This window comes from Rhineura floridana, chromosome 2 (genome assembly GCF_030035675.1).
Source record: "Rhineura floridana isolate rRhiFlo1 chromosome 2, rRhiFlo1.hap2, whole genome shotgun sequence".
NCBI classification, from domain to species: domain Eukaryota; kingdom Metazoa; phylum Chordata; class Lepidosauria; order Squamata; family Rhineuridae; genus Rhineura; species Rhineura floridana.
Window position 1 is genome coordinate 97,337,653 of NC_084481.1, and position 24,309 is coordinate 97,361,961.

General features: G+C 43.6%; 1 protein-coding gene across 5 annotated transcripts in view; it reads left to right on the forward strand.

Moving 5' to 3' along the window:
- Window positions 1–24,309, forward strand: part of P2RX3 (purinergic receptor P2X 3) — a 72,389-nt gene extending 48,080 nt beyond the window's left edge. For 4 of the 5 annotated variants that reach the window (XM_061609621.1, XM_061609619.1, XM_061609620.1 and 1 more), the window contains exons 7-13: window positions 1,897–1,974; window positions 3,302–3,443; window positions 5,692–5,828; window positions 7,091–7,184; window positions 14,746–14,811; window positions 16,506–16,583; window positions 23,553–24,309. In XM_061609621.1, the coding sequence (XP_061465605.1) occupies window positions 1,897–1,974; window positions 3,302–3,443; window positions 5,692–5,828; window positions 7,091–7,184; window positions 14,746–14,811; window positions 16,506–16,583; window positions 23,553–23,678 (721 nt within the window). In that variant the 3' untranslated portion in view covers window positions 23,679–24,309. Of the gene's footprint in view, window positions 1–1,896; window positions 1,975–3,301; window positions 3,444–5,691; window positions 5,829–7,090; window positions 7,185–14,745; window positions 14,812–16,505; window positions 16,584–17,422; window positions 17,489–23,552 lie in introns of those variants that run through there. The other variant, XM_061609618.1, reaches the window with a different exon arrangement.

A 24,309-nucleotide genomic window follows, 5' to 3' on the forward strand; every position in this document is an offset into this window, starting at 1 on the left:
AAGAGTAATGTGTAAGTGTAATGAATATTAATATTGGATCTGTGGTTCTTGAGGTGAAAGGCACTTGAAAGGGGGTTGCAAAGTCCCAAGAAGGCTTAGATCAGGCAGGTGAAGCCTCCATTCTCTCAGCATCTTGGGATTTTTGAATGGCTCCTGGCAGAGAACTCTCACTGATGATCCATGTTGGACTTGTGGGGGAGACTGCATTCCAAATGTCCAATCATCCCAACCTGGTTTGGGGAGAAGGAAGTACAGGCAGAACTTCTGCTTTGTTCTAATGATGGTTTTAGAAGTCAGTTTATTATCTGTTGTCAGATCCATACCATAGTCCACAGATCTTCTTGTGCAGCAGCAGGGTTCATGGAGCAGTGCATGAGATACCCCACTCCACATGTTCATAAATTATATGTGTTGGATTACAGGGGCACAAAGCAAAGGGAGTTATGAAGAGGGACATGTTCACAGAATTTGAAAAACATTAGGCGAAAGACCTTGTTTTGTTCTGGGTTCCCATTGAACTGGAGGGATGGGATGTATTGCTTTTTGCAAAAGGTTACCAGGTGTGCCTCATTCTGAAAATTACCCTCTATTCCATAGAATGAGAATTCCAAATTGAATCATATTTCATGCAATAGGAATTGCATGATTAAAAAAAATAGGCCCAGTACAGATGGGGACCCTGATAGGGAAGTAGGGTTTTTAACTTTTTGCCACTTCCTATGGTTCCAATTTAGAGCAGAGTTCCCACCCCATGCCTGCTATTTTCATTAAGGGGAAAAGCTCCTTTTCCACCCACTGCAAATAATAGCAGGTGTGGGGACCCGCCTCCACATTGGGATTGCAGTGGCAGACAAAGGGCTCAAGTCCCCTAACCCCCTCCACCAAGCCCCTGTCCACACCTACTATTTACTTTTTAAGTCACACAGCTGTAATTTCCATGAATGACTTCATTTAGTCTGGCCCACTAAACAATGCAGGGGCCGTTTCTAATTTTCACTCGTTACTATTCCACAGAGAAATTTTGGCTGTGAGCCCACTAGTCGCCTACAAAGCATTTCCATTAGCCACACCTGGAGGGGGAACAGGTTGATCTGCCAATCAGTTGCGAAATCTCTTTAAAGCTGTTTTTTTTAAAAAATGCACTCAAGCTGCTCCCTCCAGGTTTTATAGGAAAAAAGGGTGTGGTTTGACTAGCGATGTGTGAGCCCATTTTCAGAAGAGAGAGGTGGAGACGCACTAGAACTGGCACAAAAGTGAGTGTGTTTTCTACCCTTCGAAAATTCAGACACTACATTTCCAAGTATCCCCTCCTTTTTTAAAAAAAGAATTTTGATCCAGCACTTACCTTGCAGCTTCCAGTATTTTTTAAATGCCCTTTGTCAGGTAGGGCATTTAATAGTTCTTCTTACTCATGTATATACATCTTAACTAAGTAAAAATGGACCTCACCAGGTCAGAGACCAATTATTTAGAGGGGTCACTCTGCTATTGTTCACACCCTAGAATTCAAGGCCAGCCCAAGACATTTTGTTGCCTGAGCTGAAAGACAGGATTGCGCCCCCTCCCCACTGTTTACCCAGAAGCTGGATGGATCAGCAGCTGAATCTCAATGCCATGCCAGTGATGGGGTCATGTCCACCACATCGGAGGTAGCAAGGCATCTTTAGGGATGTCAGGGAACATGCCACATTGAATACGCAGCTCTTATCCTCCAACAGAGGGGAATGGCCTGGGGGGGCCTAGGAGTAACAGCCAGGGGACTGTTGCTTTTGCTCCCTCTCCCCAGCATCTGCCACCTGAGATAGTTACTACACTTTAGCTAATGGTAGGGCCGGCCCTGCTGCGTTCACCCCTGTTCCAGAAGCCTGATTTCAGTAATTTTTTTCCTACCTACAGACCTGTCATGCTAGAAGCAGAAAACTTCACCCTCTTCATTAAGAACAGCATCCGCTTCCCCCTGTTCAATTTTGAAAAGTGAGTAAGAGGGCTCTAACCCATCAGCCTGAGATTGCACAGTTTATAGGAATGTGGTTCCCCCTTGACTTAGAGTTGGATTGAAAGCTGAAAATTTCTCAAGTGCAGATAGTTTCCCCAGCCTGCTGTAAACCTGGTATGTGGTGGTTGCAGGAGGGCTCTGTGCAAAGGGTGAGAAATGGTGGCACTGTGATAGTGCAATGACAGTGACTGTGCTACAACAGGCCTCCTGGGCCATAAAGCCAGTATATAGCATAAGGCAGGGAAGGGGAACCTGTGGCCAGCGGAGGCTGGTGGCTCTGATGTCACTGGGGCAGTGAATCTGCTCCAGGTTTTAATCCGAACTTTCAAGGAGTTGAAAGCTCCTTGGCAGCTCCTTAGAAGTTGAGACTAAAACCTGAAGCAAATTCACTGCCCCACTGACATCAGAGCCACCAGCCTCCACTGCCTGAGGCCTTCCAGGTGTTCTTCAATTCCATCTCCCATCAATCCCAACCAGCATGGCCAATAGTCAGAGATGATGGGATTTTTAGTCCAACCAATACCTGGAGGGCCACCGGTTCCCTGCCTCCAGCATAGCGCATAGCTGAGCCAGTCTTGGGTGATATGTGAGTATGTTAACTCCCTGTGAGATAAGTTCTGATGCAGACCTCCCAGTTATCTATATTGGCCTTCCACAATCTAGTGCCCTCCGGATATTTTGCAGTACAATTTCCATCCTTAGGGCTGATGGGCTTTGTAGTCCAGAACACCTGGAAGGCACCAGGTTGGGGAAAGTTAGCCTACACTGCAGGCAGGGAAGTCTGCAGAACCAATGTAGTGGATACAGGCTGCGCATCAGCAGAGCAGGTTCTCCCACACCATGTTATTTCCCACCCCTGGCGACCTAGAAGTTCCATTTTTTTTAAGTCAATGAGAATGTGAAATGTGCTAATGAGCAGAATGAGCCGCAAGCCGAGGTCCCCCTAGATGGGCTCCAAGCAATCCATGTTGACTCTACATTCCCATTGGCCACTGGGGAAAGTCATGGGTTGCTGCTCCATCTTCAATCAAGTGACACCACAAAAGTGGGTTGGGTGGGTTCAGAGAGCAGCTTCTGCATCCCCTAACAAATTTTGCAGCTCGTTCAGCCAGCCTCCTTCACGTTACGATGGCTGTGGTTCTATTGTCATCTCAGTTAGTTCTAGATTAAGGGACAGGTAAGATAGACTCCTCAATCCGAGTTGTATTGTGCCAAGCTCAGGCTTCTTTTGCCTCTGTCTCTCTTCTCCTCCCCATCTCTATTTGGAACTCAGCAATTTTCTGGTTTCCTTTGCCTTCTTCCCAGAGGAAACCTCTTACCCAACCTTACAGCTGAAGAGATTAAGAGTTGCCGCTTCAACCCGGTGGAGCAACCCTTTTGCCCCATCCTGCGCCTTGGAGACATAGTGAAATTTGCCGGGCAAGACTTTGCCTCATTGGCTCACACGGTGAGAATGTCTACTGCCAATATGTGACACTGGAATGGGTGCTCTGTGGCCATGGTGGGATAGTGGCCAGTATTGAACATTTGAGTGTTTGAAGCCTGATTTCCAAGTTGAATCTCCCTCTCAGCTGTGGTGGTTTTTCAGTGGCCTTAGGAACTCACCAATACTCAAGCTAGCCTACCTTGCAAGGTTGTTGGAACTCTAAAGTGCTGCTCTGACCTAGTTAGAGAAAGGGCAGAAATATAAATGTACATCAAACAGTTAAATAAATGATGCAATGGTGGTGCTATTTACCAGTGTGATGCCAGGATGAAAGCATTTGCAGATGGAGATAGCAGGGACCGCAGGCATGGGGTTAGGGTGGATTACTTTACTGGTGACATACATAACATTACACCCTATACTTTGGAGATGTCAGTCTCCAGCATCTCCAGGTAGGGGTGGAAATGTCCCCTGTTTGAAACCCCAGAGAGTTATTTTCAGTAGTTGTTGACAAAACTGCAGCAGATGGACCAAATGGTCTCTGATTATAAGGCAGCATCCTGTAGTCCTAATTCACCCAGAATAACTACCACTCAGTCACAAACAATCAGTAGCATGGATTAGAACTCCCACTCCACATGTAAGCACAAATTAAAAAGATGGGAGGACACAGCTTTGTACTATGTTGCAGAGACCCTGATTGTATGATAAAATGATTAAAGAGCACTCAAGGGTAACTTAATTTGTATTCAGTGATCATGAGCCATGCACCTTTTGAATTATACAGCCCTGAGAGTGGCTGTATGCTATAGCCAGCATGGATTTTTCACATTCTGCAATGTTAAATTGAAAATACCTTCCCATGCCATTCTGATGCTTCCCATAAGGTCAATTCAAAACAAAACCTTACAAAACTTATAGTCCTGAACTCAGAAATGCTTGCTTAACAACCCTCTCAATTTTCATGGCAATACACAAAACAGTCAGAGAGAATAGAGAGTTCAAAGTCTAAAAAGAGAGAGAAACCCAGAGCCCTTTTGGATTTTTTTCTGTCAGAGTTCTCATACTCTGTTGAAATTCATTAAAAATCAGCCATGTTCACAGAGTACCTGTAAACCTATTACTGACCTTGCCCCATACTCTGACCTTCATCTTCTGCAGTTTAAAGGTATAAAAAATGCCTGGGTGATTTTTAATTAATTTAAGAAATTTTGGCTGGAACTCAATGATAATGTTGGGCATGCTCAGTAAGAACCAACTGCAGTGTTCTAAAAGCCAGAATCCCAGTTTCTGGGCTTGCCTAATCAGGGGGCCACACCCACACCAGTCTTTGATTTCACTTTAGACAGTCATGGCTTCCCCCAAAGAATCCTGGGAAGTGTAGTTTGTGAAGGGTGCTGAGAGGAGACTCCTATTCCACTGACAGAACTCCAGTGGCCAGACTGGTTTAACAGTAAGCCACTCTAATTGAAGTTCTGTGAGGGAAACAGGGCGTCTCCTAGCAACTCTCAGCACCCTTCACTACACTTCCCAGGATTCTTTGAGAGAAGCCATGACTATGTAAAGATAAATAAAGGCCTGGTGTGGATGTGGCCAGGGACAGCTTTGGTTTAAATTTGGGTGGGAGGCTACATATGCCTGCTGTAGAATAAAAAGATGGGGGAAATGCTGAAAAGCAATGATACTGTTCACAATGTTTTTCTTCTGGAAAGGAAAGGGGCTTTCCCTCTGCCCTGTGCCCACCCACCCAATCTCCTCCCCTCCCTCTCCTCCTCCAGGTCAGTGTTGGACTACAACCTAGGAGACAGGGTTTGAATCCTCACACAGCTATGAAGCTCACTGGGTGACCTTGGGCCAGTCACTGCTTCTCAGCCTCAGAGGAAGGCAATGGTAAACCCCCTCTGAATCCTGCTTACCTTGAGGCACGTTACCAAATTCTTCCAAGCTTCACAGGAAGTGGATTGGACTGTGAAAGACCAACCCAAATTGTGTTTGCATTTTGACAACTTTGTAGGGCAGTCCCATATCTCAGAGAGAAGGTCAGGTCTCCTGCTCACCTGGTGCATTCAGTATAGCTGCCTAACTTCCCTGCTTTTTAAAATTGGATAGAAATATCTGTGGGCTATAGGTACATTCTTAAACCGCAAGGTTTTTCCCCTATTAGTGAACTGGCTTTGTGTATCTGAAGTTCTTCCCTTTTCCTTAGTGGCTGAGAACTCCCTCCGCTCTGTGTATGGAGGTTTTTCTAAAGGTGTGTTTTTCTGTGCAGGGTGGGGTAATCGGGATTAAGATTGGATGGGTGTGTGACCTGGATCTTTCTTGGGATCGCTGCGTCCCCAGCTATTCTTTTAACCGGCTTGACAGAGTCTCTGAAAAAAACAAAGTCTCTCCTGGATACAATTTCAGGTAAGTCCAGACCTTCAGTCGTAAATCAATACTCTGAAATCCTTCCTTCCTAATAACTTTGTAAACAATTATTCCTTTCCACATTTCCGACCTCACTCTGGCTTGTGAACATACTGTCCCTTGTACTGCCGCACTCACCCACACATTTTCCACCTGCATAGTCCATTTTCTTCTGTACAAACACACCAGAGAGATCTGTCATTGTATACAAGTCATCAACTGCAGAACTCGTCTCACACATATGACACATCTGTTATGTGCATAAATAAATGCCCTCACTCTGCCATCCATATACAGAGAATGGAGGGGATGGATGGACATTCAGCAGCAGAGTACATAATCTGCATACAGAACGTGACCAACTCTAGGTAAATGATGAGGTAGGTGATAGGAAAGTTCCCTGTTTGAGAGTCTGGAGAGCTGCTGTCAGTCAGAGAAAACCAATAGTCTTCAAGCTTTTCAGACTTGGGATCTACCTTTAAACCCAAGCATGTATTTGGAGACCCTTTATTTATTTATTTATTTATTTATTCATTCATTCATTTACCATGTATTTGTATGGTGCTAGTACTGCTGTCGTGGCCCATCCTGGATCAAGCTACAACCCAGTAGTGGGTCCCAATGTACCCATTGAAGACCAGTGAAAAAGACAATACTGAGCTAATGGACCAGTGGTCTGGCTCGTTTTAGCTCAACTTCCTGTGTATTTTTGAGTTGCAGGAATTATTTAATTATTCCATTTACTTCCCATGATGCATTAGGAGGTTTCATCACTATGCGGTAGTGTGTTTAGACACACAGGGTTGTATCCAATGAAGTTGTCCTGTTTGCACAAAGATTTCTGCTTGTGCAGTGGAGCTTCCTTTCTGTCTCCTTCCCTTGCACGCTTGTCAAATCTGTTCAGGGGAGGGGTGTCCTCCAATCCTCCAGAGAAGATTTGGGGGTATGGGGGAGGGGAGAGGGAAGTTCCATTGTGCAAGCAGAAGTCCTTATGTGAACTGGGTGGCTTTTTTGGACACAACCCACAGTATGCAAATGACTGCCTTAGTGTAATCTAGCCACAAGCTGGTAAGTCAGGAGGCAGCTATTACATGTTCACAGCTTGCTAGCTCTTTTTGTACTGTTTCAGCAAAATCAGATCTCCCCAGAGCATCTCTCCATTACCTTTCATGTTGCAAGGATGTGTCTATGTGTACAATCAATCATATATTTGGTGTCAGCATAAACAGGCCTATGTGTGTATACCTTTCCCTCACCCACAGATATGCCAAGTACTACAAGCAAGATAATGGCACAGAGTTCCGCACACTGATGAAGGCATATGGCATTCGCTTTGATGTTCTGGTTTATGGGAATGTGAGTAGGGCAGGGCAACTATGCAAACAGAGAGCAATGGCTGGACAGAGGCCTGATGAGATATGGTGGGAGAAAATTAAATCTTAAATAATATCCAGAGGATCAAAAGCCCAGGTTCCTTATGCTTTCACAAAAGTAGTAAGTCTTGCAAGGCACATTTATAGTGCAATCCTATGCATGTCTGTCCAGAATAAGCCTCATGGAAATCAATGGGACATACTTCCAGGTAAGTATGTAAAGGGTTTTAGTTTAAAGAAGAGGATTCATTGGCTCCAGTCTGAGACTGCAATCCTAACCATGTCTGCTCAGAAGTAAGCCCTATTGAATTCAGTGGGACTTACTTTCAGGTAATTGGAGTAAGGACTGAAGCCTAAATTTGGCTGCAATTAGGTCCTGTCCCACTGAAAAAAGTGGAACAAGTTTGTTGTGACTCAAGTGCTATTTATTTTGATGGGTTCTAAAGTGCAGCTGACAGTCTGGATTCAGATCTATATTTCTGAAAGAAGTTAACCTCATATTCCTGTGACCTTAAAAAGAAAAGCCAGGGAAATTATACATATTTATAATCTCAAAATAATACCACATTCATAATTGCAACAAAGCAAAGGAAGTATAATATTGACTATTGTCCTGAAAGGGTTTGAAAATAAAGCTGCTGATATCAAAATGCCATTCTGTAAATCTATGGTGCTACTGCACTTGGAAATGGCGTACAGTTCTGGTTGTCTCTCCTCAAAAATGACATTGTAGAGCTAGAAAGGGTTCAGAAAAAGACAGAGCGTGAAAAAGTTACTTTTTTTGAACTACAACTCCCATCAGCTCCAGCCAGTATGGCCACTGGATTGGGCTGATGGGAGTTGTAGTTCAAAAAAAGTAACTTTTCCAAGCTGTGGAAAAAGGGCAACCAAAATGATCAAGGGTCTGGAACACCTCCCCTTTGAGGAAAGGTTACAACATTTGGGCATCTTTTAAGAGTAAGAGGAGGCATGATAACTTTACTTAGCACATAGTTAAACTATGGAATTCTGGTGACGTCCACCAACTTGGTTGGCTTTAAAAGAGGATTGGACAGATTCATGGAGGATAATGTACTACCTCCACTGTCAGAGGCAGTATGCCCCTGAATACCTGTTGCTGGGAATCTCAGGTGGGAAGAGTGCTGTTCTGGTTGGCCACTGCGAGAACAGGATACTGGGCCAGATGAGTCTCTGGCCTAATCCAGCAGGGCTTTTCTGATGTTATTCTAAAACACTACAAATAAAACCATCTTTTAACAAATTTATTCATCTGCTGCTAGATATTCTTCTGTAATATGTTAATTTAGATTATATTATTATATTCCATATTCTATTATACCATTTCAGAATTGGAGGAGCACTATTTTTCTTCCATTTTACTGCAGTACAGATCTTGGCAGTTAGATAAAAATTAAGCACCAAGTCCACATCAATAATTAATTCCTTTAAATAACTTAATAGTAATATGTTTGAATCTGATGATAACAGATATCCAGAGAAGGCTTTTGATCTTCGTTGTGATGTTGGGGGCTTGCTGTCGTTTGCTAGCTACCTGCATATCCTAGACTCCAATTTTATACATGGAGGAAGGAATTGTCAGCCTCCTTCCTGGGCCAATAGAAGACTGCAGCAGGAGGCAAAGGTTAGAGCTCCATTCATTGGCACCGTGGTCCAGATCTAGGTTGGGCTTCTCAGAGCTCTTTAGTAAACAGAAAACAAGTATGCAAGGACCAGTCCTGTGGCTGGATGCTAGACTAGATGGGCCATTGGTCTAATCCAGCAGGCGTTTCTTTTGTTACAGTATCTAGTTTGACCTTTAGAGACACATTGCTGAATATGTATAATTATTATTAATTTGGTCACTCTTTGAAGCAGCTTCACACAGTCTTGCTGTCCTTCAATATGTCTTCACTGTGGGAGGCTGTGCAGATCCAGACTTGGCCTCCACAGCCACTTACGGACCCACTATTCAAGACCTTATCTTGGAAGACAATCTTACTCGGCCACAAGTGATCGCCAGTGAATGAATGAATGAAATGAATGAATGCTTTTTAAAAACACATGACTAATCTAATATGCAGTGTGTCCTATAAATATCCTGTACTTACCTATACTTAAAACTCTCTACTTTAATTTTAGATGAGACTTGGAGGCATCTCCAAATCATAAGGCCAAAAGTGAAAAGATATCAATCATTAAATGCCCATTTTGGGTGATGGCAGCTGTTAACCAGGCAACCATCTGAGGCTGCAGGGTCTAAGTTGGTAAAACCCTTTGTTTATCTTTGGGTTTTCTACCTATCTTATATTGTTTCAAACCTTCCATCAGGGAAATGGGTACAAGTACACAAGTTCCATCTTAGCTAACCTCACATTGTTTCTATCTGTGAGGAGTCAGGGCTTCTGTTCTCTCAGGCTGTATATATTGGAATTCTGTTGAGTTGCGTAGCAGAGATGCGTAGCACTGCGGAACGGAGAGTATTGAGCAAGTTTAGTGTGTGTGTGTGTGTTTGAATCTTTGCTAAGATTCTACCTTCCCTGCAAATTAGTCAGACAGAGACTTTAAGCTTTAAAATAAGAAACTACTACTTTATTCTGGAAGTACATGCTTGATAGGAAAGAGTTCTATATCTAGCTAACTGGCTATGCTGGAGCAGCCTGCACTGGTCCCAGTGCTGGCCCTCATCCTGGTTGAGAGGAGAGAGATAAAGAGAAGATGTCTGCTCCCCTCTCGAGAGAAAGAGAACACTGAGAAAGGCGGGAAGGAACTGGGATCAACATTCCTTTGCTTATCAGCCTAGCAGGAAGGGGAGAGGCAGCAGGATCAAAGGGATAGGTATAGCCTCAACCAGCAAGAGGTCTAGCTCTCTAGCTACCCTTATTAACCCCAATGCAGCCTCAACCCACCAAGTTGGAGTTGAACTTCATACATTCCAATACCCCTTCTCAACGAGAACTTCGTTCATTCTGCAAGGTGCATCTTGCCTCGTAGTTTCTGGTGTCGGACTTTGCCCAATGGTATGGTCAAGGCATCAGCTGTCATCTCTTCTGTTGGACAGTACGTCATCTCTAGAAGTCCTTTCTCCCTTGTGTCCTTTAGGTAGTGGAACTTCACATCAATGTGCTTAATGTGAGAACTTTGCCGTTCTGATTCTGCAAGTCTTATGCAGGCTTGATTGTCCCCAAGTATTCTGATAGGCTCTGGTTCAGATATGCCCAAGTCTCCCAGAAGCTTGCGTAGCCACAGCATTTCCTTGCATGCCTCATCAGCTGACATGTATTCAGCCTCAGTAGATGAGTGTGCTACAGTCTCTTGCTTTCGACTTGTCCAGCGGATAAGTGACTGCCCATAGTAGAACAAGTTTCCACTGGTTGACTTACGATCTTTGGTGTCTCCAGCCCAGTCAGCATCAGCATATCCTAGAAGTTTAGGATCTTGAGTAGCTGATAGCTTTAGTTTTAAGTTTGCAGTGCCTTTCAGATATCTTGCCACTCTGTTGACTGCTTCCCAGTCTTTCTTGTTTGGCAAGCTGGTTTTTCTGCAAAGGTATCCCACTGCTACCGCCACATCTGGTCTGGTTTTTGTGCTGATGTACAGGAGTTTTCCCTATAGTTTGTCTGTACCTTTCGTTGTCTTCCCAGGGTTGATTGTTCTGGTCTGGTTTCAAGTATCCTCCTTCCATTGGTGTAGGTGCTGGATGTGCATCCTTCAGTCCTAGACTCTCAAGTAGGTCTTGAATCTTTTGTTTTTGGTTTAGAAGAAAGGATCCATCGTCCTCTCTTTCAATTTGTATTCCAAGGTAGTATGTGATGTTGCCTAGACATTTCACTTCAACTTCCTTGCTTAGATTATTTACTAACTCTTGCTTGTCTTGTGGATTCTCATAAGCCAGTAGTAAATCATCTACATAAATCAAAATATAAGTCCATTTGTTGTTCTTGAATCTGCTATATAGGCATTGGTCTGCTTCGCCTCTTTTATAGCCTTGTTTCAAGAGCATTTGGTTCAGTTTGTCATTCCATGCTCTTGCTGCTTGTTTCAGTCCATAGATGCTCTTTTGCAGTTTGCATACTGGGGTTTCCTTTCCTTGTATTTCAAAACCTGGTGGTTGTTGCATGTACATTTCCTCTTCTACTTCCCCATGCAAGAACGCTGTTTTTATATCCATGTGTTCCACCTGCATTTTCTTGTTAGCAGCAACACTTCGTAGAGTTCTGATTGTTGTATGTTTGACTACAGGAGCAAAGGGTTCATGGTAGTCTTGTCCATACTTTTGAGAGTATCCTTTGGCCACTAGTCTTGCCTTGTATCTCTCAATGTTCCCTTCAGCATCTGGCTTTTTCTTGAATACCCACTTGCAACCTACAGCTTTCCTTCCTTGAGGAAGCTTGGTCAGTGTCCAAGTTTTGTTCTTGTGTAGAGCTTCCAGCTCTTCCTTGGCTGCCTGCCTCCACCTCTCAGCTTCAGCTTTGGGTAAGGCTTCAATATCTTTCCAGGTCTCAGGCTCTGGAAGTTCATCAGCTGTTGCCCGGTAGGACAGTCTCAGTGGAGGTACACCTCTGTTGGTGCAGTTAGAGCGTCTTGGTACAGGACTCTCTGCTGCCCCTTCTGGCTGTGCAGGTTCCCCTTCTTGCTTTAATTCCTCACTGACCTCCAGTGCTGGCATGTTGCTGTAATCTGTAGTGCTGTATGGTATTTCTACTTCATCTTCTTCACTGTTGTGGTCTTGGAATGGTGCCCCTTCTGGTTGGAATGCACCATGACCTTCATCAAAGTAGACAGCTCTTTGGATTTCAATCCTTTCTGTTTTGGGATTTAGGATTCTGTATCCCTTTTGTTTTGAAGAATATCCAATGAAGATTCCTTCCTTTGTAGTTTTGTCCAATTTGGTTCTCTTCTGGTGTGGAATGTGACCATACACTTTCGATCCAAACACCTTTATATGAGCCAAACTGGGTATGCGCCCATACCATAATTTGAACGGAGTCTTGTTGCCATTCACCTTTGTTGGCAAACAATTTTGTAGATAGGTGGCAGTATACACTGCCTCTCCCCAATGCTTCTGTGGGAGATTGGCATCTTCTAGCATGGATCTCACCATCTCAATAAGGGTTCTGAATTTTCTCTCCGAGACTCCGTTCTGCTCTGGGTTGTGGGGTACAGTGGTTTGATGCTCAATCCCATTTTCAAGCAGAAACTGCTGGGTAGCATGTGACATGTACTCTCCCCCATTATCAGAATGTAGAATCTGTGGTTTTTTCTGAAATTTAGTGGTCACCATTGCCACATATTCTTTGAGTTTCTGAAGCATTTGACCCTTCTCCTTCAACATATAGGTTACAGTGAATCCTGAAAAATCATCAATAAAGCTCACAATATATTTATTTCCGCCATGTGAATGAATTGGCATTTCACAATGTCACTGTGAATCAACTCTAGGGGCGCTTAGTCTTCCTTTCACTCTGCTCAGGAAAACTGGGTCGGGTCCCTTTTGCTTTAACACAGCATGTGCATCTCCCCTTTTCTTGGCAGGGTTCAATTTTCATGCCTCTTACTAAATTATTATTTTGAAGGGGTTTAATCTTTTCAATATCTCTATGCCCTAATCTTTTATGCCTTAAATGTAAACTAGACTTGTTACAGCATTCTTTCACAACATTAGCTTGTGGACTTTGTTGATCCACTTCATACATTCCCTTTCGCTTAGTAGCTGTGCATAAAATTTCACCATCTCTAGAAATTATGCAAGAATCTTGTTCAAATAACACGGAGCACCCATTGTTTGTAGCTTCATTAACAGAAATTAAATTGTTTGAGATTCCTGGGGTCGAGAGCCCATTCCTGAGATAAATTTCCTCAGTGCCGCTTGGAGTCTGGCAAAACAGCTTAGCATCTCCCTGCACCTTTATGGGGAGGACTCTCGAGTCAGCCAATTTAACTGTGCCTTCATATGAGGTTAAATCTTCAAACAAAGCTTTTTCATTTATTAGATGAGCACTTGCTCCTGAATCAATATAGAATTTATTGTCATAACATTTTTCAACATGAGTTACTTGAAAGCCCTTTGCACTTTTCTGTCCCTTTAAATTCTTTATTTCTTTCAGGCTTCCCTTTCTTGTCACATTGGTCTTCAATGTGTTTTTCTGAATTGCATAGATAGCAACCCTTGGCTTTCACACCTTTGGATTCCCTTTGTTCTTGAAATCTGCATCTGACTGGCTGTCGGTTAGAAGCTTGGCCAGTTTGTTTACTTAAGAAAGAGGAGACTCCGTCTTCTCTTGCATCAGTTTTTCCCTTGTTCTTCTGAAAGAACTGCACTCTAACTTCAGAAATAATCTCGTTTAGAGTTTTGTTTTGTTGTTGCATTATAACTACAAAAGTCTCCATATATTTTGGAAGTGAGTCCAGAAATAAAGCTATTTGAACTGGCCCTTCCAAAACTGTGCCTGCTTCCTCTATCCCTTGGACTAGCACCATGAATTTTGTAAGATGTTCCTCAAAAAAATCATCCCTCATTTGTAAATTAATAAGACTTCTTAACACTGCAGTCAGATGTCCCTGGCTTTTCGGATTATGATGGGATTCAAGAGTTTTCCACATCTCTCTGGTGTTTTTAGAATTCATAATCAGGGGAATCTGAGAGCCACTTACACATTTAGTGATGAGGTCTTATACTTTCTTTCTCAGTCCAAATTCTTTGTTCCTCCCGAGAAGCACCTTCTCCTGGCTCCAATCCTGTAATTACTTCCAACAGCTTCTGTTGCTTCAGGTGTTTTTGCATGCGAAATTCCCACAGTTTCCATCCTCTGGGTTCCAGTCTGTGGAGACCTAGCCACTCAGTCATGCTGGCCATCCTAAGTAAAAGCCTCAACTCTTCACTGACTAAAACTCTGAAGGTCTCTAATAGCTTCCTTGATTCAAACACAATAGCTCCTTTAATTGCTCAAATCTCCATTTGCATGGCTGGTGCCCATAACCTATTGGAATTCTATTGAGTTGCATAGCAGAGTTGCGTAGCATACATTCCAATAGCATACACAGCATACATATAAAGCACAACTTCCAAGAATCCTGGGAACTGTAATTTATCCCACGCAGAGCTAGAATTCTCAGCACCCTCATCAGACTACAGATCCCAGTATTATTTGTGGAATATCCTTTATGACTTAGGTAAGCACAGGGTATCCTTTAAATGTATGGTGTTGTATACACAGCCTCATTCTGATCAACTGGAGGTATACAGTGAAGTAACCTGCCCCTAAGTACCACTTGTGGTATTATGGTACTATGGATTCTTGACAATCAAAGTGACATCCATGCCCACTGCAAAGATGGTAACCTGGAATGATTAAGGTGGTGCCATCCACCACTGTGGCCGTTCCACAGAGAGACACGAGCTAACAGAGTGGTGGTTTCATGAATAGCCAAAGAAGCCATTTCATAGCAATAGGAAGAGTTAGTTTGGTGCCATAATATTTTGCTCACGTTTGTCCCAACCCTCTGATTCTTTGAGGGAAAGCTAACTGTGCCTTGTATCTCCTCAGGCTGGAAAATTCAACATCATCCCAACTCTCATCAATACCGTGGCAGCTTTCACATCTGTTGGGGTGGTAAGCATTTTGGTTTGCCAAAGGTTTTGTCACATCTTCTATGTTTTCATTGTCTGTTCCACAGAGCTGGTAAGGTCTGAGAGAAAGAGACTTGCCCACCATTCATTGGCCTTAGTTCTCAAACCTTGGCACATCTCCTTAGGGCAAAGTTCCCTTGAGCAGGGCTTGGGAACCTTTTCCAGTCCATGGGCTGCATTGGGGGATGCCATAGCTCAGTGGCAGACCAGAAGGTCCCAGGTTCAATTCCCAGCATGTCCAGGTAGGGCTGGGAGAGACTCCTGAAACCCTGGAGAGCTAGATGGACCAATACTGAGCTAGATGGTCTGACTAGGTATAAGGCAGCTTCCTATGTTCCTTCTGGGACACCTTCCATGGGCCACATGCTAGTAGTGGGCAGGGCCAGGAGCAAAAGTTGGTGGAGGAAAAAAATTGAATTTCACCTTTGTACAGTAGGCTAGTTTATATACACACACATACTTGTACCCCCTCTCTAGCTTCCATCCATCAGTGGCATTATCAGAGCTCAAGGATTCATTCCAGCCAGGCAAGAACACTCAAGGAGAGTGCAAAGCAGGGACCAGTAAGGAGTGTGGACTTGGGAAAGACCTGAAGGGCCATGTTTTGCCCCTGGGGTTGAGGTTTCCCCATCCATGCCTTAGAGCAGCCTTTCCCAACCGGTGTGCCTCCAGATGTTGTTGGACCACAACTCCCATCAGCCTCAGCCAGCATTGCCAATGGCTGAGGCTGATGGGAGTTGTGGTCCAACAACATCTGGAGGCACACCGGTTGGGAAAGGCTGCCTTAGAGCTTACTTATGGTGAAACAAAGCTATATGGCATATCTAGTGTATGCCTTTCCAGGGCAGTGTTAACAGTCCAAGGCCATCAGAGTGGAGAAGCGTCATCTTCCTGGTATATCCAAGATGGCACCTTTCTGATGGAATTGTGGAAGTTCAGGAATCCACACGTAGTCTCCAAGTCTTGCTGATGGAATGACCTGTTTGTTAAGGGGCTTGGATCACACAACTTTCACTTCAGCATATCTGGTCATCCTGTTTCTTTCCTAAGTATTCCTTCATTAGGAGTCTGTAGTCTCTTGGCTGGTTTAAATGACAATAAACTTGCTTGTTTATGAATAGCTTCCCATAAAACATCCCATAGCAATTAACAATAAAACATCAACATGAAAATATTAGATGTCAGAAAAGCCCAGATATTTATAGCTAATTATCCTGACAGCTCCCTGTAGAAGGGGTTTTATATTTTTGTTTTTGTATTGTTTTAAAAGTAGTTTTTAAAAACTTGAATGTAGAAAGGTAGAATAGAATTTTTTAAAAAGCACAATAAAAACACCAGGTACCCCTTTTCCTTCCAAAGGTACCAAAACTGAGATCATGAGGAAGGGATTGCACAGAGCTATCCATGCCCACTCCAAGAACCCCCTCCAGTGGCAGCTCCTCTTCACCCACTTGGAGTCTCTGGCTGGGGAGGATGAGGGAGTTCTGGGTTTTAGAGAGCTCCAGAGGGTCAACAATTGAGCCCCATTTTGGACAGGAAATTGTTGGGGGGGTTATCTGAAATTTTGGTTGATGTATCAATCAGCAGTTATGCTCAGAGTTACTTCTTCTGCTGTACCATTTTGCCTGCCCATTTCTCCCATAAAAGGCCATCTCATCTGTTCTTTTTCCACTTCAGGGGACGGTCCTGTGTGACATCATTCTCCTCAACTTCCTGAAGGGAGCAGATCAATACAAGGCCAAGAAATTTGAACAGGTGAGTTTCTGCAGTACACAGTTACATTTACTGTTCCATCTCTGCCCACAAAAGGCATCCATCCCTATGGCATGATTTCATCCACTGGCTCTGAACCTCTTCAGACCTGGACCCACTTTTGGTCCAGGCAGGCATTTGGGGGGCATACTTCTTATTTTTTTATGGGGGTAGTGGTGCTGTTGTAACCCATCTTATGTCAAGTTATGACCCAGTAGTGCATCCTGGTCCTCCAGCTGAAGACCAATAATTGTAATGTGTGCTCAGTATGGGAAGACTCACCTCTACTCCTCATTTTACCTCCCCTCCCCCACAGCCTCATTTGCACATAACACTAAACCAAACAATGGCTGAGCATGAATCAGCAAGCATGCTGGTGCAGTTAGAAATTGCAGGTGTTTCATTCCTACTATTGTGCTACTAGGAGCTAAACAATGGTTTGGCTTAGCATTATGTGTAAACCTAGGCTGTGGTTTGTCTCACTCTAAACAATCCATGAACTGTAACCAGATTCTTGTTCTTGGTGAGCTTGGGTTCACATGTAATGCTAAGACAAACCACAGTAGTATGGCAACAACAGAAGCTGAGGAGGAGCAAAACAGCCACAACTTTCTAACTGTGCACCAAAATGTTTCCTTGTTTGTGTTAAGCCATAGTTTGGCTTAGCATTACATGTAAACATGACCCATAAGAGGCTGTGATTTCCCTTGGGACAGCCAGGATTGTTTTCAGCTTGCAGTAAAACCTTTCCCCTTAAACATTTGACTTACCCTATTCCCCCCCCCCCAATTTGCTTCTCCCTTACCCTGTCTTTCTGTCTGGCTTGATATTCCTGGATCCAGTTCTGATTCATCGCTGTCTCTCATCTGATCTGGCAAAGCAGTACACAGTGAGAATAAAACCATGATAAAATATCAATCAAATCAACTCTTTCTTTAAAACTGCAAATCAACAGTTAATGTAGCAAAAGAGAGCATATAGCAGCTAAAATAGCACAGAATCAACACTCCAAATTTTTCAGGTAAGTTCAAACCAAAAAGCACAATGAAATGGATAGCTTGTTACTACTCCCCTCCAAAAGTCGGAGGGATGGAGTGTGCAAACCTAACCTCAAGGGGGAGGGAATCTCACTGTTGAGGGCCTGTTCATTGTAGACTTGACCCTGCCAAGATCTGCTTCCCCAATCCTGAGATTGCAAATACTATTAATTTTTTTGTTAGCCTCTGACAGATGTTGGGAGTACAGCGCCAATGCATGTAACAAGCAACCTGAACTGGTGGGGAATAGACAGAAAGGCAATCTATTCCTCCTCTGTAGTATTTGTTGCTTTTTGTAGACTTTGCTCCTCCCTCTTCTCTCTTCTCTTCCTGTCATTGTTCTCAGTTAGTTAGTAATGGCTCCCTGACTACAAGCAGCATGGCTGCTTCATGACTTGATCTCACTGCAGTAGTAAACCTTATTTTTTATTATTTCAACTACCAGTCATGACAGATCAGTTATATCTGCACTCCACTGCAATATTTATCTAACAGAAAGGGTTTATTACCCAGGAATGGAATTGCTGCATGGTGATTTTATGGCCTCCAGTTCTTCCCATTCACTCTCTGCTGCCCACTTACTTCTGTTCTGACCCTCCCCTTACAGCCTGATCTAAGCAGAGCACCTGCATTCCTACCCCAAACTCCAGGTTGCCAGTAATACGTTAAATGTAGCAGACCACAACCTGTCAGTGGGCAGACTTTCATAGGTTACCGTATCACTACTTGCTGCCCAAAGAATTTCAAATACTATTCACTAATAGGCAAAAAACCTCACGATTTAAAAACTTACCTATAGCCAACAAATATTTCTATCAAACTTTAAAAAGCAGGGACATTGGGCAGCTATAGTGAATGCACCAGGGGAGCAGGAGACCTGACCTCCTGTCTGAGATATTGTACTGCCCTACAAATTTGTCAAAATGCAAACACAATTTCGGTTGGTCTTTCACAGTCCATTCCACTTACTGTGTAACTTGGAAGAATTTGGTAACGTGTGCCTCTGAGCATATGGTGAGTGGTGGCAGCACCTGCCATCTCCAAAGATGTAGAATTACATTTTTGTATGTTTGTTGGTGTTCTTACTTTGCTTCTTTTCTGTGTTACTACTGTTTTTACAGAGAATCTAACCTAGCCAATTCTATTTCTCTCATTCATCCTAGAAACCTGTGTCAAATTTATTTTTATTAATTTCAAAGCATTTTTTTGGTCAATGTCATATGATGGTGAAGACAGCCTTTTGTGTTTCAAACTGGAGGTTATGTTCTATTTCTGTTTTGGGCACATTAACAATTGAATCTGAAACTGCACTTTGATGTAAAATCAGACTGATTACAATATGTTGCTACTTAAGCAATGACTCTAGCTGTTGGAAGAAACAAACTTGGCCTGCCCAAGATGCATGTTTTCAGTCTGCTATGCTTAAACTACTCCACTTAAGGAAAGGTGGGCATGGTCAATTAAAAACATAGAGCACACCTAGAATTTTGCTAGAATATATTTCACCTTCCACTGTTTTGTGCAAACTGAGACACTCCTCATGTCCATTGGAAATTATTCTGCAGAACAGTCAGTGCCATTATTCCACAATTGCTTTTGGAACTTTTTGTCAGTGTTGCAAAGTGTTGCTGTACTTCCCATATTCACAGAAAGAAAAGCAAAAGAAAATGATTTACTATAGGAAACTTCACTAAAATTACAAAGGAAACATATTTAAAGTGACTATTTGAACTATATCAACTGTTTTAATATTGTTGCTTCCACCCTGCAAAAACAATACCAGCAGAGCACATATCTTGTTTGTTATTTGGGCTGATTGCAGGTGTTGCCACCACTCGTTATATGCTCAGAGGCACGTTACCAAATTTTTCCAAGCTACCCTTTACTAACTACAATTCCCAGGATTCTTTGGGAGAAGCCATGACTGTCTAAAGTGAAATAAAGGTCTGGTGTGGATATGGCCAGCGACAGCTTTGGTGTAAATTTGGGTGGGAGGCTAAATTTCAATGCTAAATTTCTTAAATTAATTAACAATCAGCCAGGCATTTTTTAAACTTTTAAAATGCAGAAGATGAAGGTCAGAGTATGCGGCAAGGTCAGCAGGACTCTGGGGAGTTTTCCGGCTGATAGGGCTGGCGCTCCTGTCAAAACCCTGGTTGAACTGTGGAATACAGAAATGACCCGGGCAGTTGACATGATCGCTCCTATGCGCCCTCTCCTGTGTAGAGCTCATACAGCTCCATGGTATACTCTGGAGCTGAGAGCGATGAAGCAATATAGGAGACGGCTTGAGTGCAGATGGAGACGAACTCCTGACGGATGCAATCATGCACTGGTAAGTGCCTATACTAAGCTGTATTCAGGGGCAGTGAGAGCAGCAAAAAAGCAATATTTTGCTGCCACTGTTACATCATCTATCTGCCGCCCAGCTGAGCTTTTCAAAATTGTCCAAGGACTATTACATTCTGGTCCTAGGGACATGGTCAAACCATCTGAGGCCCGCTGCAATGCATTTGCTAGACACTTCCAGAAAAAAATCTTTTGCATCCGCCGGGACTTGGACTCCAATGTTATCACAGTTGAATCAAATGAGGTATCCAGAACACAGTCTTGTCCTGATTTTTTGGATGAATTTCAGTTCGTACAGCTTGAGGACGTTGACAGGGTGCTTGGACGGGTGCGTGCAACCACTTCTGTATTGGATCCTTGCCCCTCTTGGCTAATAAAAGCTAGCAGGGATGGAACAGCCGACTGGGCCAGGGAAGTGATTAATGCCTCATTACGAGAGGGAGTGGTCCCTGAATGCCTAAAAGAGGCGGTGGTGAGACCACTTCTGAAGAAATCTTCCCTGGATCCGGAAAATTTTAATAACTACAGGCCGGTAGCAAATGTTCCATTCCTGGGCAAGGTTCTGGAACGAGTGGTTGCGGACCAGCTCCAGACACTCTTGGATGAGACCGATTATCTGGATCAATTTTCAATCGGGTTTCAGGCCCGGGTTTGGCACAGAGACAGCCTTGGTATGATGACCTTTGCCGGGAGAAAGACAGGGGGAGTGTAACTCTGTTGATTCTCCTTGACTTATCAGCGGCCTTTGATACCATCGACCATGGTATCCTTCTGGGGAGACTCGCTGATTTGGGAGTTGGAGGTACTGCTTGGCAGTGGTTCTGTTCCTACTTGGCGGGTCGTCTCCAGAGGGTAGTGCATGGGGAGTACTGCTCGGCACCCTGGGCTCTCCAGTATGGAGTTCCGCAGGGGTCAGTTCTATCCCCCAAGCTTTTTAACATCTACATGAAGCCACTGGGTGCGGTCATCAGGAGTTTTGGAGTGCGTTGTCACCAGTATGCTGATGACACGCAACTCTACTTCTTTTTCATCTTTTTCAGGTGAGGCTGTCAATGTGCTGAACCGGTGCCTGGTCGCGACAATGGACTGGATGAGAGCTAATAAACTGAAGCTCAATCCAGACAAGACTGAAATGCTGTTAGTGGGTGGTTCTTCTGACCAGATGGTGGATGTTTATCCTGTCCTGGATGGGGTTGCACTCCCCCTGAAGGAGCAGGTTCGTAGTTTGGGCATTGTTTTAGATCCATCTCTGTCACTTGAGTCTCAGGTAGCCTCGGTGGCACGGAACGCTTTCTACCAACTTCGGTTGGTGGCCCAGCTACACCCCTATCTGGACAGAGAGAACCCCGCTTCAGTTGTTCATGCTCTGGTAACCTCTAAATTAGATTACTGTAATGCGCTCTACGTGGGGCTGCCTTTGAAGACGGTTCGGAAACTGCAGCTCGTGCAAAATGCAGCGGACAGATTGTTAACAGGGACCAGGCAGTCCGAACATATAACACCAATTCTGGCCCGCTTGCACTGGCTGCCTATATGTTTCCGGGCTCGATTCAAGGTGCTGGTTTTAACCTATAAAGCCTTACACGGCTTGGGACCACAATACCTGTTGGAACGCCTCTCCCGATATGAACCTACCCGTACACTTCGTTCAACATCGAAGGCCCTCCTTCGGGTGCCTACTCAGAGGGAAGCTCGGAGGATGGCAACAAGAAAAAGGGCCTTCTCAGTGGTGGCCCCCGAACTGTGGAACGATCTCCCTGTTGAGGTACGCCTGGCGCCAACATTACTATCTTTTCGGCGCCAGGTTAAAACCTTCCTCTTCTCCCAGGCATTTTAACATTTTAACATTTTTAACATTTTAACATCTATGTTTTAACTTTTTAGCATTTTAATTTAGCATTTTAGTATACTAGTATTTTTGTAGTTTAGTATGTTTAAATAGTTTTCTTTATGCTTATTGTATATTGAAGTTTTACTGTTGTGAACCGCCCAGAGAGCTTCAGCTATGGGGCGGTATAGAAATTGAATAAAATAAATAAATAAATAAATAATAGGGATACAGGTACTCTGTGGACATGGCTGATTTTTAATGAATTTCAACAAATTATGAGAACACTTGACAGAAAAAGGTCCAAAAGGGGTCTTTTTTCCCCCTCTCTCTTTTTAGAATTTGAACTCTCTATTCTCTCTGACTTCGGAGGTCGCTGATTCATAGGGTTGCCATAAGTCGTAATCGACTTGAAGTCATATAACAACAACATTCTCTCTGACTGTTTTGTGTATCACTATGAAGATTTAGAGGGTTGTTAAGCAAGTGTTTCTGAGTTTAGAACTATAAGTTTTGTAAGGTTTTGTTTTGAAATGCACTTATGGGAAGCATCAGAATGGCCTGGGGGGTATTTTCAATTTAACATTGCGGAAGGCGAAAAATCCCTGCTGACTCTTGTGGCTGTATAATAAGAAAGTTGAATTTTTTAAAATAAAACAGGGTAAGCTAGTACAAAGTAAGCAATTTGCTTAAGTTGTATTCATTTTGAACATTGAATACGAGAGTTTCCTCAGAGCAGAACTCTGATTTGAAGGACAGAGGTGGCACAGAGCTATAGGCTGCATTCAGACATGGGGTTTATTATATTAGTTTTACTGACTGTACTGGTAGTGCTTCTGTCCCAGTTTGTAACATTACTTTCACACTGCAGTATCTGTGGCATTATGGAACTGTGGCTTTTTGACTGAAATACCTCCATGTTGTGCTAAATTTCATCCACACAGGTGGGTGTGGTTTGACACAACAGTGAGTATCATTGAACATGTTGCTATTGCTTCACCTTTCCTGCACATGCACACTTCTGTTCCCCCAGGAAATCCCCCATGAAAACAGTGGGAAAGAATTGTATGCTGGTGTATACTGTCCCTAATTTCATCACTTTACTCCTGCAATTTGGGGGGCAATGGAGTTGCAAGCAGATTTTTTCCTGGAAATAATTAACACAGAAATGACCACTAAACTTCCACTAGATTTCCAGAAGTGGCTTTTACATTGTGTGAAAGATCAGATAAAATACAGAAACTATCAGGAAAGGAAACATCAGTGAAAACGGAATAAACTGCTGTCGAATGCAACCATAGATAATGCACAAATTGCAGGCTAAAGAGGATCAGACTAAGATAAAAAGGGTTAAGATAAGGATAAAAATGGGGAAGGGGAAGAAATAGGTCTGGTACCCTTAGCTCCTTAGAGAAGGATGGGTGGGATTTTAATGTGAACTAAACTTAAAACAGTGGAATGCTGCTGGTACACAGTCTGCGCAGGAGAGTGAGAGAAGAAATGGTCAGATGGTTCAGCCAGTGTGGTATAGTGATTAGAGTGTTGGACTAAGACCTAGGAGATCCACGTTCAAATCCCCACTTGGCCATGAAGCTCTCATTGGGTAACTTTGGCCAGTCACTCTCTCTTAGCTTAAATTACAGGGTTGTTGTAAGGAGAACTAAGTATGCCACCTTGAGTTCCTTGGAGGAAAGGTGGGGTGTAAAGGTAATCACAATGATTCCTCCACAAAGGTAACAGATTTCTGTCTCTCTCCAGGTGTCCGAGAAAGTGTTGCATCCAGGCACTTCCAGCAGTCCCATGTACCAGAGCAACCAGACACTGGGAGGTCGTTGTGAGGAGAAGCAGTCAACTGATTCAGGCGCTTACTCAATTGGGCTCTAACAAACACAGAAATGTGAAGAGGACATTAAGAAGTTCCCCATGTTGCTCTTCTGTCATGGGAGCTGCCCTCCACACCTGCACATCAGTTTGGATCCTTCTATCTTATTGTACCACTGAAGGAGCTGGCTGGTTCAGTAAAAGCTGGTCCACTAGGGCAAATGGGGCAGTGCCCCACCAATCGTAGTCTGCCCCTGGCCACCCCATCGTATCTGCTGGCCTTTTTACTTATAACCAGGCCAGGGCCTGGCCCTGTCTATCTGTTTTCTCCTTGTTAATCTCAGGTTTGCCTTTGTGGAACTCAGCAGGGAGGAGGATGGGGACAAAACTAGAATTAGTTGGCTCCACCTATCATTGGCGTTGGCTTGGTCTATTGTTTCCCCGCAATCCACCCTTCCAGTCTCAATGGGCACCAGCCACCACTGGGTTGGTTGGTTTACTTAATGCTTCCCATTTTTATTCCCCCCTCCCCACTGGCTTTTTTCTTAAGGAAGGCCTACCTCAAGTCTTCTCAACCCAGTAACTCTTATTCCCTTCCTTGAGAAAATGGCCACAACAAAAAGTGATAGTTTTAAAAGGGGAGATCTCTAGGTCCCCAAAATCTAAATACTAAAATGTGTGCACTAAAATGGGG